This window comes from Eucyclogobius newberryi, unplaced genomic scaffold (genome assembly GCF_026437365.1).
Source record: "Eucyclogobius newberryi isolate DKJ021-1_F unplaced genomic scaffold, fEucNew1.0.hap1 SCAF_6, whole genome shotgun sequence".
Classification (NCBI taxonomy): Eukaryota; Metazoa; Chordata; class Actinopteri; order Gobiiformes; family Gobiidae; genus Eucyclogobius; species Eucyclogobius newberryi.
Genome location: NW_027316278.1, coordinates 17,620,466 through 17,636,588, shown reverse-complemented (window position 1 = coordinate 17,636,588; position 16,123 = coordinate 17,620,466). Strand labels below are relative to the sequence as shown.

General features: G+C 39.8%; 1 protein-coding gene across 8 annotated transcripts in view; it reads right to left on the bottom strand.

The window, feature by feature from the left end:
• The window catches only part of trpm3 (transient receptor potential cation channel, subfamily M, member 3), a 105,009-nt gene extending 99,746 nt beyond the window's left edge, over nucleotides 1-5,263 (bottom strand). For 7 of the 8 annotated variants that reach the window (XM_072434151.1, XM_072434157.1, XM_072434161.1 and 4 more), the window contains exon 1: nucleotides 4,955-5,262. In XM_072434151.1, coding sequence (XP_072290252.1) covers nucleotides 4,955-5,158 — 204 coding nt within the window. In that variant the 5' untranslated portion in view covers nucleotides 5,159-5,262. Of the gene's footprint in view, nucleotides 1-4,954 lie in introns of all 8 variants that reach the window. The other variant, XM_072434154.1, reaches the window with a different exon arrangement.
• Between the last annotated feature and the right edge of the window lie 10,860 nt (nucleotides 5,264-16,123).

Below are 16,123 nucleotides of genomic sequence, written 5' to 3'. Positions count from 1 at the left end.
TGTGCACATCATCTCACCACATCACCACTGACGAAAAAGCTCCAAAGCAGATTGAAGCTGGTCACATGGAGAGTGATGAAAATATTAAATAGAAAACAATATTTTTCAGATGTTACTATGGTGATGTGTACCGCAGTCCCGAGTCGCTGTAATAATTTGGACGCCTCAGCCCACTGGCCCCAGGCCCCTGGTAATGGCTTTTATTGCCACACCGTTACTCCTGGAAATACTTACAATGGTACGATTGACCTCAAAGCACAGAGTACATGGCATCAGACAGCAGCACTTCAAAGCTGTAGTTCAAAGAAGACAACAGAGGTTTGTGATCAACACAGGTCTATTCAGAAACAAAAGAATAAAGTCTAAAGAATAAAGTAGATGCCGGTAAATGCACCTTTGCAGTTGGCTGCCAGCCGCCATTAAAAGCAACAACATATTCAGAAACAAACAACGCATACAAACATATCTCTTCTACCCGGGAACTGGTCTCATCCACCTGTGTGACATGAATAAAGTATGTTTCATCGTGAAAATATGCCACAAAAGTGTTTTCTCATTCAATTAAGTACATGGGAAATATGTAATCAACTTTTTCATTTTAGAGTAATGAAACAGAAATCACTGGTGAGTGTCAAAATCTCATCTGTGTCTAATGGAAGTGTTTGGACCGAGGCATGACTGAGCATCACCAAAACCTCTCTGTCTGTTTCCTCACTGCCTGACTCTGACTGAGAATAAATTAGTCCAAGGAAATCAGGGGAAAGCAGTTTAAAGACGGCTTTCCAAAGCTTTGATCAGAACCCATGCCAGTAATCTGAGAAACTCAGTAGTGGAGAAACTCAACTTAACTTATGTGTTTGTACTTATTTTTAACTATTTTATTCAATGAAACAATGAATAACGTGCATAAGATAAGCAAGCTAATTATGTTGATACACTTGACATGTATGAACAACTTGAAACAAATATAAAAATAAATGTATTTAATGACAATGCAAACGCCATAGCCAAATAATGATAATGAGATCTATCAATATTCAGTTCTAGTGTATTCAGGTTGGTACAAGTCAAATTTAAATATAGGAATTTGTCTTTATGTCGTTATATATTAAATAAACATTGAGGTGGACTTATTTTTGGCATTGTCCAATACAAACAGGCCACTGATGCCCATGGAGTCAGTGAGTGCTCAAATGGACAAATGGAGAGCGTGGCTTTTAAAGTCAAAATTATTTTCAGATTGACCACTTTTCCACAGGCATAATTAGAGTCTGTCTGGTTCTATAGCATTAATCCACTTTGAGTTTGAGATTCCCTGCTTCATCGACACCGCCAAAAAGCGCCCAAATCAAACCCGGTTTACCTGCTTTTTCCATTTCCCTGCCTCTTGTCTGTTCATGTCTCGCGCTTTTTGTGCCTCTGTCGGTTCAGTCAGTCACATCATTGCTGTGAATAGTATCTAAGCCCGGCATCTACCGCCGCACCACATAGGAGAAGACACAAATGCAGCACTTTAGCTTGTAATGCCAAAAGAGATCTTCCTCTCACTTTCCATCTGTGTCACACGTACTTCACACTCTCAGATTTGCTTATTATCTCCGTCGCCTTTGTTCCCCCTGCACATTCACCCACCGCTTAACACCTCCTACCACTATTGCAGCTTAAACTAACTTCACTTTAGACTTCACACTGTTTCCAAGTTACTGTTGCTGCGAGTGACAGTCATCACCCATACTCACAAACTCTATCAATACCGTCTAATTACCAGCTGAGTTATACAATGCAGCCGCTCTGCCACTCAAACCTGTGTTAAGCAGATTAATGCTGGGATTTAGGGCTTTGTTGTGCCAAGGTATATTGTTAGTCAACCTGCCAAAAAATTTAAATGTGCATTGATGCAGCGTGCACTTACAATCTGCCAGCATCTCTGAATTAGGATTGACAATTTTAACACGTCACTTTTCCTCAAATTTGTGGTCAGCTTTATGGACCTGAACATTCTGAATGACAAAAACAAATAGACAAAAACAGTCTTATTTGTATTTAGATGTAACTTGGAATAAAAAAGACAAAATGTTGCTTCTAAAATGAACACAATTCTAATTTTACGATTATATTGTGACCTGAATAATCATGATTATAGATTAACCAAATAATCTCAACTCTAAACATAAGATAGAGATGGAAATGTCACTTTTAAGTATTACAATATTTTATAACTCAGAGGAAACATTACTAATTGTATACATTCTCATTCCCTTTCTGTCCCTGAATCTATAATGTATAATGTAGGTTTAAAGCTTCTGTCTAAACTTTGCAGACAATTCTTTTATTATCAGCCATTGTGCTTAATGAACCTTTTGAAGAATAAGATTTTACTGTCACACACATTGACGCATACCATGTCTCCAAAAGAAAGAATAGTTGTAGCCTATTTCCAACGTAATACAATAATATGTCATAGAGGAATCGCATCAAACAAGTCAATTATTTTTGCTCATGTGTGAACAAAACAGACCCATTAAAAATGTAAAAAAAACAAAACCATTTGGGGCATTTGATTCGCAGTGTCACCTGGTCATGCAGCGGTCGCACGTCAGTCACAAACACAACACTGACATCAGCCTATTAAATGTGCAGGTGAACACAATTAGAGAGCACGTCCAAAGTAATTCTGCTGACGGAAGAAAGCTGGGATGTATTCATGAAAATGAGAAGACCTATGTTTAATCATAAGAAAGAATAGACTTTTTCAGTAGATAAGATAAGCAGCTTTACAAAACAACATGAAATATTAAACTGTATTAAACACCATAGAAACTGTGGAAGAGTTTCTATGGAAAAAACAACAACTTTACTTTGCAATTGTTTTATAACACTTTTAATTGCAAACAAGTACATGTAAAGAAGATAACTATAGAGGTATGAATGTAGCCAGCTGTTATTTATATTGCGCGTGTTTAGAGCTAATTTGTTGCTCTTGCAGATCAACGGCTTCTGTTTATGAAGATACAATGAGCTGGTTGTCAGGGGGATTCTGGCTGTTTGAAGAATTGGTGTGTAAACTATTTTCAGAAACATTTAAAAATGTAATAACGACTATTCCATTGACAGGGCTGTATGATTTGAATCAGGGCTATGTCAACTAATCTGATTAAGCTTGCTTCATTACAAACTTATCAATAATCATTATTGAATACACAGACTAAAACACGCCATGTGCAGAGAGAGGTTTATTACCTGCACAGCACAGACATGTAAAATATGGCAAGAAACTAGCTCATTAATGTTAAAAAGACATATACACCAAGTACAGTCAAAACAACTGAAGAGTTTAAATATGTACATTTTAGCCACAAGTAGTGTAAGTGAAAGTGTGTTTCTGGGAGGGTTGTGGTCCCTATGGTGATCTGATGTGGCTCATTATAGAAAACACCAGTAGTATAATGCCATCCCATGTCAGAAGAGCCCCGTCTTGTCACATCTTGTCAATAGATTCAGAAAAGTATGAAAGCTGTCCCAATACTCAAAACAAACTGGTTGAAAAAAAATCACACGTAAATTAAAGGACTGATTTATTTCTAACTTTTTTATTTACAAAAGCATTGATTTATCTGCTTTTTGCGTTCAAATGAAATAAGAAGCCCACACATTGGTCAGTGTGGGTGGTCATCAAACCCATTTGCCTCAGCTCAGAGTAGGATTCTGTCACGAATCGGTGTCAAAACACAATTGAAATAGATCTGCTTCAGTTCCTGAATTTGTTTTCCAATTTATTCCTTTCACTGTTTCCCAACCAACACAAAACCCCATGATAATTTCATACAACTAATAATACAAAGTCTCATGTTGCGTGTGTTGTTGTGGTCCCTTCACTGATGTTGATATCCAAGCGACACAAACCCCAGAGGATGGAGCAGGTCATGGAGAAATGTAAACACCAAAATGGCAGATCAGAGGAGTTCACATTGGAGGAGACACGTAGCCTACACTTCAACGTGCACTAGTTGAAATTCAGCACAGCTATTACAGGTAAAAATGGGAGGTATGACATGTGACTCGTCATGTGTGCAAAATGGCTCTCAGAACTCTCAGCCAATGTCACAGCATATCACAAAAATTGGCCGTGTGCAATGGTCCATCAGTCTAGAGTGCTAAAGGGCAGATTCACTAACACCATATTTTAGAAGGAGAGAGAGGAAACGAGAGCTCAGTCCATCGTTGTCTTACTTGCATTATGAATTCAGGATGATAAAAACCTTTTTGAACCAAAAATACACAATCACAATATTGTTAATTGTTATTGTTAATAATTTTAAAGGCATGATGAGATTGTGATTCCACGCACATTCTGATAGAGCTGCACAATGTAAGAGAGGAATGGGATATTTGATAACTATGTCCACTATTATTTGTGGTAACACTTTTCAACATAATAACTTCAGTAAAATAAAAAGGTAAATCCTTAATTTCACATATACAGCGTCTTTTTTATTTTTATTTTATCGAACTCTATGTTTTAATTTAAAAGTAGTAACTTTCTGTCAGATGCAGTACCTTTTGTGTTTTGGGGATATTGACTATTGTGTGAGCCAATACTGCAATATCAATATTTTTTAAATACATTCTGCAATCTTACATGTTGGTATATGTTTTCTGTATAAATGTAATTTGGGGAGTCATCGTGACACAAACCAAAGCAAACTCACACACAGATGTGATGCAATTCATTATTTTTGTAGCACATTTAATTAAGTCATTATTACTAGCATTCCACTTGTATGGAATATTGAATGTTTTTATTAGTGCAGGAGGTGTTCCTGTGCTCGTACAGTAGCCAATCATAGAGGCCTTCTGACTGATTAAAGTCTAATTGTAACTGTGCTCTGTCCCGTTTGTCTTGTCTCAACCAAAAGGTTCATTTTGGTGATGCGTGTGTCGTGAAACATCTTACCGGTGGTTGCTGAGAGTTGAGCCCTCCCCTCTTGGTGGACCCCCCTCTGGAACTCAGCCTTTTCCAGGACTCTGAGAAGCGCCCCCTGGTGGTGGAGCGGCCGGGGCCAGATGTCCCAGGCGCAGCAGAAGCTTCATCTCGGGTGGAGAATGGCCTGTCTCTGCGCAGCTCCCTCCTTTCAGCCCACTTCTTCTTGGAAGTCATTGGTGTGGATTTAAGAGAAGTTGTTTTACAAATAAACTGGAGCCACAGGTGGCATCTTCACTCTACTTTCCACAACACACTATATTTGTGTGTCTTGGCTGAATTTTTTCTTCACTTTGTCTAGTCCAGCAAATAATTTTTTACTTTTCCGGTTAATCCTTGAACTTTTCCTTTCTTCTTTCGTCTGTATATGATGAGAATTAGAAGGATGACAAATCTTACGCTTTGGCTGGACTTCTGTCTTCTTTCCCTGGAGGCGTCCTCGGAGAGAGATGAGAGTTGGAGGAGAGGTGCTGAAGCAGAAGGTGCCGTCTGCACCCTGTTGCATGTGCTGTTACTGTGGCTTGGCTGTGGATGCCGTTCCCCTCTTCACAATGAGAGCGAGCAAGTGAGTGTGAGGGAGGCAAACAAGGCACGCGCGGATGGGGAGGGTGGAGGGACTGACATTAAAATCTGGGTGAAAGGGGCTGTGTGGCACAGAAAAAATAATACATAAATGACTCTCATATTTATGACTTGTAACAGGTAAAGTAAGGATGAATGAAAAGGCGCCCAGACATGTAAAATGATGAAACAGCCACAATGACAGACATGGTTAAGTAAGAATCCCCACAGCCACTAAACCTCAGTTGGGTTCATACAGCTCCTTGGTGAGCCACTGATTTTCTCTGCTTTGATGGACATGGTTCACAGTTCATGAGTTAAGCCATCTGAGCCGCTGCTTCTGTGGTCAGACTGAAGGGTGAGACTGGGTGAGACTGAAGGGTGCTTTTATTTACTTCTGTATCGTCTTTGGCTCTCTTTGGTTTTCTCCTCAGTAGTAGTGTAGTGTTTAATAGTTTTCTGTGCAAGTAAAATTATGGCAAATAATTTGATTTAATCAAATAATAGCCAACATTCTTATAGTACATATATATATATATATATATATATATATATATATATATATATATATATATAATATTCCTAATATTAGACAAATAGTAGGCTATTAGAATAGAATGTTAGTAGTAAAAATATTTCTCCTCAGTCAACACCAGGGACTTTTTTCCCATCGGCCACAACACAACACAGGATCACCGTTTGGGGATTAGCTCATAGGTAAACGTGAGGATGATTATATCATTAGCCTCTTCACTAACAGTTCTACAGTCTAGATCATGGATGTGTTCTAGATCCATGAGTATATCACAGACCAATGTAAGTGCACACTGAGCAAAGAGACTGGCAGGAATAAAAGCATTTACCATGACCAGACCAGCTTCAAATGTAGTTGTTAGCATATGCTATAAGAGAAAATGACACAACAAAGCTAAAAGTTATGACCTAAATAAACTACATACAAAAAGTACAAAACTATAGCTTAGCTGTTGTGCAGATGTCTGGGTTAAATGTAAATCAATTTTGTTGCCAACTCATTTATAGTGTGGCTACCAAGCAGGCGAGGTAAAAGGAACCAGACAGGTGTCTTTGGGAGACACAGGTAAGGCCCGACCCCGTTTATTGTGACGTGAACAACCTCGAGCGAGAGCGGGAACACACCAGGCACCAGGTTCAGAGGTTACAGCGCTTGCGCATACGTTTTGTGGCTTACAGTCGCATGACACCAAAGCGTTATTATGCCCAAACTATTGAAAATCTTACCATCTCCAACTTACCTAAGATGACTGTCAGTTTAAGTTCAAGGAGTTTTGGGACAGTTCCTCTGCGCTCATGTTGGTGCCAGAACCCACAACCAGGACCCATGACCAGGACCCTCATGGACGGAGCGGCTCAAAATGTTTAATGAGTGAATATGCCATTCCCTCATACAACCACAAATCTATAATATGCACCATGACTCTATTATAGCCTATTATTCCATGCTTGGGACTTGGAAGAGTGACTGTCAGCTTTGGGGCCGAGTCACAGTTGGTCCTTGGATAGCCTCCCAGAAAGATTTTGACATTTTGCAAACTTCTCGTTTCCAAAAGTGCCAACGTTTATAAACAATTGATAGAATATAATTTCCATACATTAGAAGTTTGTCAGTCTACTTTAGAGCATATGTTAGCAGCGAGACCTTGGCCTCGTTCTCCACAGAGTTCCCGCGCGATTACAACGGAAGAGCCGATCCGTGCCAAAAGTGGGCGGGGCGGAATAAGGTAAATAACGTAGAATTGTGTAAAATATCCAATGTTCATGTGACCAACAAGTCAACAATGCAACAATTCCATTTGAGGCCCAAAACGACTTTTTAGTCTGCGTAAAACGTATTTTCTCTAGGCGTTGGCAGCCGTAGTTCACTAATACAACCGGAAGAGGGGTAGGAGGGGCGGGGCGTCAGATGGTGGCATAAGGAGACAATAACTAACTTTCTTTTTGTGTAAGTAAAAAACAAAAACAACCGCAACTTCATCTGAGGGTAAGACACCAAAACCCCACTCCAGCAGAGAAATAGTCTGGAAAAAAGTTGACAACATGCCTTATGTTTTTGGGGCTGTAGTTCCTGCAGTGTCTGACATCTGTCTCCCTCCTTTCTCCCAACGCCACCCCTTTTAACAACATCAAATACTCACCCACACAGGGTCGTGTAGTTGCTATGGTTACTAACCCGAAAACTTAGATGTTGCATCATCCCTGCTTCATTATAATCCTCCCTTGTACCGCGGTGTGCGCTCATTTCACACTATTTACATCCACTTGCCCATTCACACTCACACACACACACACGCACTCACACACACACACACACACACACACGCACACACACACACACACACGCACTCACACACGCACACACACACACACACACACGCATACACACACACACACACGCATACACACACACACACGCACACACGCACACACGCATACACACACACACACACGCATACACACACACACACTCACACACACACACACGCACTCACACACACACACGCATACACACACACACACGCACACACGCACACACGCATACACACACACACACACGCATACACACACACACACACGCATACACACACACACACGCACACACGCGCACACACACACACACGCACACACACACGCACACACACACACGCATACACACACGCACACACACACACGCACACGCACACACACGCATACACACACACACGCATACACACACACACACACGCACACACACACACACGCACGCACACACACACACGCATACACACACACGCACACACACACACGCACACACACACACGCATACACACACACACACACACACACACACACACACACACTGCTCTGCCAGAGAAGCCCACACATAGATTGCTCTGGTTTACGTTGCACTGCACCATCACCAGTCATAAGGTGATCAAGATGGTACAACAGTTATTATAGCAGCCAATTAAAGTGATTTCCTTTTTGTGTATTTTCCCTGTTAAGGATTTTAACTAGCCATCTGATTAGGAGAACATTCCTTCTGGGTTAGAAGGGGGTCAAGAACTAAGATGTAGCAACAGAAGAAAAACATGCTATTATGGTCTTGAAAAAATACTGGATGTCTTAGGTTAGCCAACAATCACTAAACAGTAGATCATGATAGTAATGATAATGGCTTGGATTAGCATTGTAAGGCTAATGTAAGGCTAAGGCATGTTTAGAGTAGTCAAATCGATATTACTCAAATAGTAGTAAATAGTCAATAAATCATTTGGGGAAAGTGCTGGATTGTGAAATAGATAACAATGTGTTACATTTCTGGATGTGTCCAAAGGAGTACATCAAGGTTCCATTTTATTTTCCATGTATAATAAATCATCTTTGTGTTGAACTGTCAAATGTCATATTCCAGTTTCATGCTGATGATAGGGTGCTGTTCATTGTTGCTCAATCTCACTGGAACGGCCATCGAGTCAATACTGCCTGCTTTCTCCTTAGTGCAGTCCCAAATGCAATCCCTGAATCAATCAAGATTTTTCAGCGTGACCCCTGAGAGCATAAATCATGTGAAAATTATCAGTGCTTCTAAATGCAGTGCAAATGATGTTTTTAATCTTTTCATACTACAAATCTTGTTTATTGCAGGTGTTTAAATGTTTGTATACCGTGCGCTGCACATTTTGCACTTTGGCTTAGGTTGCCTCTGGAAAAGAGATCTCGATCTCAATGGGTTCTTATCTGGTTAAATAAAGGTTTGTAATAATACTACAGTAAATAACTAGCCTGCTGATCTATAATTTTAAGTTAATGTAATTGACATTAAATCTTAAAATGAGGTATTTTCAAAATATAGCGCTCAAAAATGAAAAACACCAAATCATATTTTATATCCCCTAAAAATAAATAATATTGTTCACATAAAGCTTTTGTCTTTCACTCTGGAAAAAGTAACCAACACACAAGTCAGAGTACTGTGACACTACTGTGAAAATATATTACTCAAGTAGAAGTGAAAGTATGAAAGAACTACACTGAGAAGTACCGTTTTATTAAAGATATACTCAACCCACCTCTGATTTCGAACATTTACCAGTACCATTGTACAATAGTAAACATAGCCCAAAAAAGCTCATTGTCCTACCTTAATTTCTGTGCACAGAGGGACAAGGGCTCTTCTTGCATGGGCTTTCCGTGTCATCCTCCTTTATGGGTCAAACAAAAAGAGAAACGTGTGACATTTTTAGATGTTTTTACAGGAAAAATCTTTCTAAGTATGATGCAATTGACAAAACATCCACTCATTGTTTCCTTTGGTTTTAGAGTAATGGAAGGAAAGCCAAAAAGATGTATGTAATGTATTCAATAAGATTGTGGAACGTGCTGTTGTGGGAGAGCTGTGCACTGCAAGAGTCTTTTTTTTTTTGGTTTAGTTATCATGAGTGACAGTGCAGTACATCTCAGATTTGTGGATGCCCATTTGCAGCTATTACCGTTTGTCACCCATTCATTCCCCCACAGTATTTGATCTGGTCTGTGTCTGTCTCACTGTTTGTCAGGGAGCCAGCTTGTTCAAATGAGCAGAACAGTGTGGAAATTGGTATAATCATGAGGTTTGTGTTGATTTAATCATTTTATCATTAGCAGTCTTGAGGGAATAAGATCCACCAAATTAGTATTCAGGGGTGGGCAATATTGGCAAAAAAATAATATCTCAATATATATATATTTTTAGGATTATCACCATGATGATGATTATACACACAATATCCATCCATCCATTTTCTACCGCTTGTTCCCTTTTGGGGTCGCAGGTGACTGGAGCCTATCCCAGTGACTTCGGGCCTTAGGCGGGGTACACCCTGGACAGTGGCCAACTTGTCGCAGAGCCAGAGACATAGACATTACAGACAGTTCACTCTCACATTCATTCACTAGGGCCAATTTAGAGTTACCAATTTTACCTAACACATGCATGTCTTTGGACGGTGGGAGGAAGCCGGAGAACCCGGAGAGAACCCACAGTAACAACATGCAGACTCCACCCAGAGAGATCATGTGATGTTGGTCTGGTCCGGGAATCGAACTCATGATCTCCTTCTTGGGAGGCAAGAGCGCTAACCGCCTTTGCCTTTCTTTTTTGGAGTTTAAGTATCACATGAAACAAGAATAAAATTACCCCAATAGTGCAGAAACATCACATTATCTTTGTTTTAAAGATTACATGGCAAGGTTATTATCATTTTATTTTTTTCCTGTTTTTTTGTTCATTATACTCAATTTTCACATTTTGCAAATCTCCAAAACAACAATTGCAATATTCATCAAATATAAATGTTTTGATATGTCTCCCACCTCTATTAATACTCCAATTAGTTGTATTTATTTGTATTTTGATGTATGTTTTCACGTGAGGGTGAAATAAAGATTTGAAGCATATTCTACACATTCTCTGGGAGTCCACTCGGAACCCACATTTTAGTACCCGAATATTCTCAATTGGTCCCCAGGGATTTTTAATGAAGGAATGACTTGTACTGTATGGCAAGTATTGTATAGTCATTTCTGTTCCATTCAGACAATAGCTTCATAGGAGAGTGATGATGAGGGCTAAAATAGGGGTCACTGGAAGAAAAAAGTAGGGAGCCACTAAACTACACCTTTCATTATTAGCGTTTGTTTCCTCTTATGTTCAAACACTAATTATGACTTCCTCTCTCAGTGACAGAAAGGTTGGGGATGCATTTTTAAGCAGGCTGAAGCCATCAATAATTCAACGTCAGAATCCACCAATAATATGTGTCATTCCTTTTGCCAGAATAAAGTTATGTCATATGTCAGCCGGAATAATTCACATTATTGTAATCAAATATTTAGACGTACAAAATGTAAGCTTTTTCTCTTTGACAAAATAGCAGAGAAAGTGTTTGTTAGAGACCATATTTTATTACATTTTCTTGTCGTACTCAGATGAAAAACTACCTCACAAGAAGAACGTGTGCCAAAAACCAAGCCACCTTCTGTTGGATCTACTGAAATGTGTCACAAAAACTGTCTTCTCTTCTGCTGTACCTCCCACACAAACACTCACTGTTTGACAACAGTCAGCACAACGATGATGTTTTCAACATGTTCAATTTTATCAATCCAGACATCTGCCTCTATTAAAAGGCCATTTAATCAGGGTCTAAACACAGTCTGCGCGCCCATCGAGCTAACCAGGAAAATAAAATAAAAATGAAATACAATTGATATATAGAATTGTTCTTAGTTGGAAAATAAAAGAAGTTGAAGTTGTCAATCCAAATGCAAGTATGAGTTTTGCTAAAACTCAAACTAAAGGTGAGAGAATTGGAGGAAGTTGAGGACAGCCCTAGAAGGCTTTCTTCAGTAGCCATGTTTTATTCCATCAAAACAGGCTTTTGTGGATGATTAATACATAAGGAGCATATGTTTCTTTGGGCATCCAGCATTGACAGATGGAACAAGGCGAAAAACAAAATTAAATTGCTTTATTAAACCCTTCAATAGCTGACCACTTCTACGCCTGGTCTAATGTAAATCTGGACTGCAATATGGGCATGAGGAGTCAGACAGAAACAAACACAAATACAATATCTTACCCCTGTTCAAGTTGGTCCTTTGGTATGGGTCCTCTCCCCACGTTGACCTCGCCTTCAGATGGACCGCTTCTTTTGTTATTTTACCCAGATGAGGACAGAGGAAGGAGGCAGATGATGTGTGAAAGGGGATGGCAGCCTCCAGGAGTCAGAAGCCACAGGTGGGCAAGACGTCCCTCTGTCTGTGGAGGCGTGTTGGACGACAGGGCATGACGCAGCCAGGGTAGGTCTTCATGTCACAGTCACCAGCACATAATGGCAATACATCTGTTTGTCCAAAGATATATGGTGGGTAGAAGGCAATGTGACACACAGCCACTTGAGTCTCAAGCTTGGATGATAGCGAGACGGGCAAAGAAAATTATCGTCACTTCAGAACAAGCTAAAGTTAGTTGAACGCAAATAAGTTATAAAAACCTATGACAGGTCAATGAGCCATTTGACGTCTTGAATTTCTCGTTTCCCGTCTCCGTTGACCGTGTCCAAGTTCAATTAATGGCGGTAGCAGTTGTCCATTAAACTCCAGCCGGTGGATCTTCTGCCAAGCAAAACGTCATGAGCAAATGCACCTGAGCCCCAGATCGCCATGTGGTAAGGTTGTGGAGTAGGGGAGGTGTGTGTGTGTGTGTGTGACCCCCCAGTGATGCCCTGCCTTTGAGAATTGTCCTAGGCCACAGGTTGCTAGGTGAGCGCGCAATGGCGACCCACCTTAAATGCCTGCAGCGCCACCCCATCTTGCACATGTCCACACACAGTTTTAAAAGGGAGGCTTGGAGTTAATGATAGCAAATAAAGAAAAGTAAACAGCGGGCGGCTAACGAGTGCTAATTTGGTCCGCTGCTCCGTTATGAATTAATGAAGAGATCACTTGGATGCCACAGCAACAGTGAGGCGGAACTGACTTGAGAGAGGCCCCTAAGAGCTTGTAATCATTTTAGGGCTTTCTGTTGTCTGGAAACATGGCTATGATGACATAATGTAAAATGATCCACTATATGTCTTGACTCTCTTACTCACTTCCTTATGCTCAATCTCAGCGGGGGTTTTACTGTGGACTCTCTCTGCACCTCTGTCAACCTCTTAACAGTTTTGTCAGAGTCTGTCGGCCATGGTGTGATGCCCAGATTGTGAAATGACTGGCCTAATTGCAGTCTGTCACGTCAGGTTCAGCCTGGCTCAGGTTTGACTCTCATCGATTTGCACACTGCCCGCGTCATCATCAGCTACAGTTAAAACAAGGATGGCCAGATGAGATGAAAGGCAGTCTACATTTTAGTGCCAACATTTTTTTCATGAAATGGTTTCACTTGAAAGTTGCTTCATCTTCATAATTATTAGTCATTATGTTTCCCTGTGAAGTGGGAATCTATGCTGCTGGATAGTCTGTTTTACCAACATTCTGTTCACAAGAACAAATTTAGTTCTTGGTCCAACATTAAATGTATTTATTTATCTGAATCTGAACATTTGTTTTTCTGTTTGAGGGATACAAATAAATCAATTAAATTCTGTGGTCCCTATATTTAAAACAAAAGGTTTAAAGTTAAAGTGTCTTGATCATCACATATCTTTGTTTAGATATTCTATGTCTACAAAACCACTCAGGTTTGAAAAGAAACCTCTGTACAATAAATTAAAAATGTTAATGTGAAATATATTAGAATTTTAAACACTCTGTTGAGTTGAGAGTTATTTTTAGCTTTCTCTGCCTCAGAACAATGCTCTAATGAAACTCGTGATGACTCGTTACAAAAACCTGGGATGTGAAGTATTGATTGCTGCACTTGTGTGTGTAAAATGAAGTGTTGTGGTATGGTATGGGCGTTGTTGTAGCTTGGAACTGAATCTGCACAAGGGTTTGCCATCACAAAGGATTTGTAATCAGTTTGAACAAGAATACTCCAAACAAGCTTGAGATTGGACTGTTTCAGAACAAGGACTTATAACTACAATTTACATTAAGAGGTGCACAAACAATCTAATCTGATCAGAACCAGATCCACATACTATATTGTTTAAGCTAATGTCACATTAAACAGTAGTAAAATTAAATGTAGTGTGTCTACAGCCTGTTTTGGAGGGTTATTTTGCTAAACATGATAATTATTCCATGAAGATTTACGTAAAGATCTACCTGGGCTTTAGTGAAAGATGGAGAGGACAGTGTTTCCATGTCAGATATTATATCTGATGTTATATCTGATGTGGGGCTGTAGCTATAATACCTGATTTGGGCAGCTTTACAGCTGTTCAATAAAGTCTGAATTTAAAGCTTCTCTTGTGGTCCAGGTCTTAGCACAATGTTTATTCAAGAGCGAGAATTCACTTAGAGCATATCGGTGCAAACATCATCATTGTAGCTGTAATCATGAATATTATTCCATAACGGCCATCCAACAACATACGGCCTCAGAGGTGCCATATTTATGCATATCAGCTGCAATTTGTTGAAATGGCAAAAGCACTACGCTATAAATGTCCTGTTTAAGCTGGTTTGGCCTACAATGACCTCTAGAAAGTCTGACATCTAACTTCCTTCAAAAACAAAAATAACTGAATTATTTCTGAACCAGAGTTGAAAATGGCATGCTGTGTTCTGCCAATAAACATGTGAGCCAGTGAGTCCTTGTACTAAAGCAGAGCATAAGCACCTCTGACAAAACAGCTACTTGCTAATCCTCTTTTTATTACATTTCTGAGGAGTCATTAGCTCAGTTGGTGGTGTGTGGAAAGTACAAGACCAATTTTTTAGTACAGCGGGGCTATAACTGTCCCCTCATGCCTCCTCATCTACAGGTAGAAGGTTAATTCAGTGTCTAATAGGCAGGGGAGGAAGGAATCATTTGATGTCAAAGAGTAATTGACTTTGTGTTGGTCCAGAGACAGAGAATCAGTCACTCTATGGAGCATAACACGTCCATAAACCATCGGGAATCATTATAGGCATCAGTCAAGTGATTCTGCAGTGACCTTAATGTGGCACCGCCCCTTCTGCGCTCCATCTTCTGTGTACCATGTCATTTTAATGCTTGTTAGCGTTCAATAGGAGAGAAAAAAGTATTCCTTCTCACAAGTGGCTCATTTGTAACTTATATGTCTTATATTTGTTATTATAAATCTTCTAGTCCTAGGACTTCCTGACTTGCTGTATGATTTGTATGCTGATTTGACTTTTACACCAGACCCCTCTGTATATCATTTGTAATATCAATATCGTTTCCATGATGACATTATTTACCAAATTAGATTTATTTACTTATTGTGATTATGTACATCGTGATCTGATGTGCAAATATATCATTCTATACAATTGTTTTGCTTCTTTAGAAAGCATCTAATGAAAAGAAATGTCCTGTTTTTTTATGTTCATAACCAGATTGTACTTGATAAGATTATTACAAATCTATACCGTTCATTTGCCGCCAGATAATGAATTTACGCTACCTATTCTTATTTCATCGAGATTGAATGGTCTGCAGCTGAGGAGCCCATGATGCACCAGTACCTTCCCCTATGACATCATTGATGGAGGGCATTAGTAGCAGTACGATGTCATTTAAAATCTCTCCTTGACTTCCACCTGCGTTTTGTTGCGCTCCACTTTGCTGCGCAGTTATCCAGTGACATTAAGTAGACAGGGGATTTACGTTACTCCTCAGGGCAAAGAGGACACCGGGAGAAGGGTTGTCATGGAAACGGACCCCTACAAGGCTGTCAGGATTGTTTAATTATTCAGGACCACCATCACGGAGCATCAGCAGGGATTCAACTGGCACCGATAAAAGAGGGTGTGAACGGAGATTAAAAAAAATATGCAGAGGTGGAGAATTATGATCAACTTTGGCCTGTGGTGAGCGATAAAACTATGTATGTGCAGTACAATTCTGAACTCTCCCAGTAATAAACAAATCTGCAGTAGAGCATAAAACATGTTCTATTTTACATA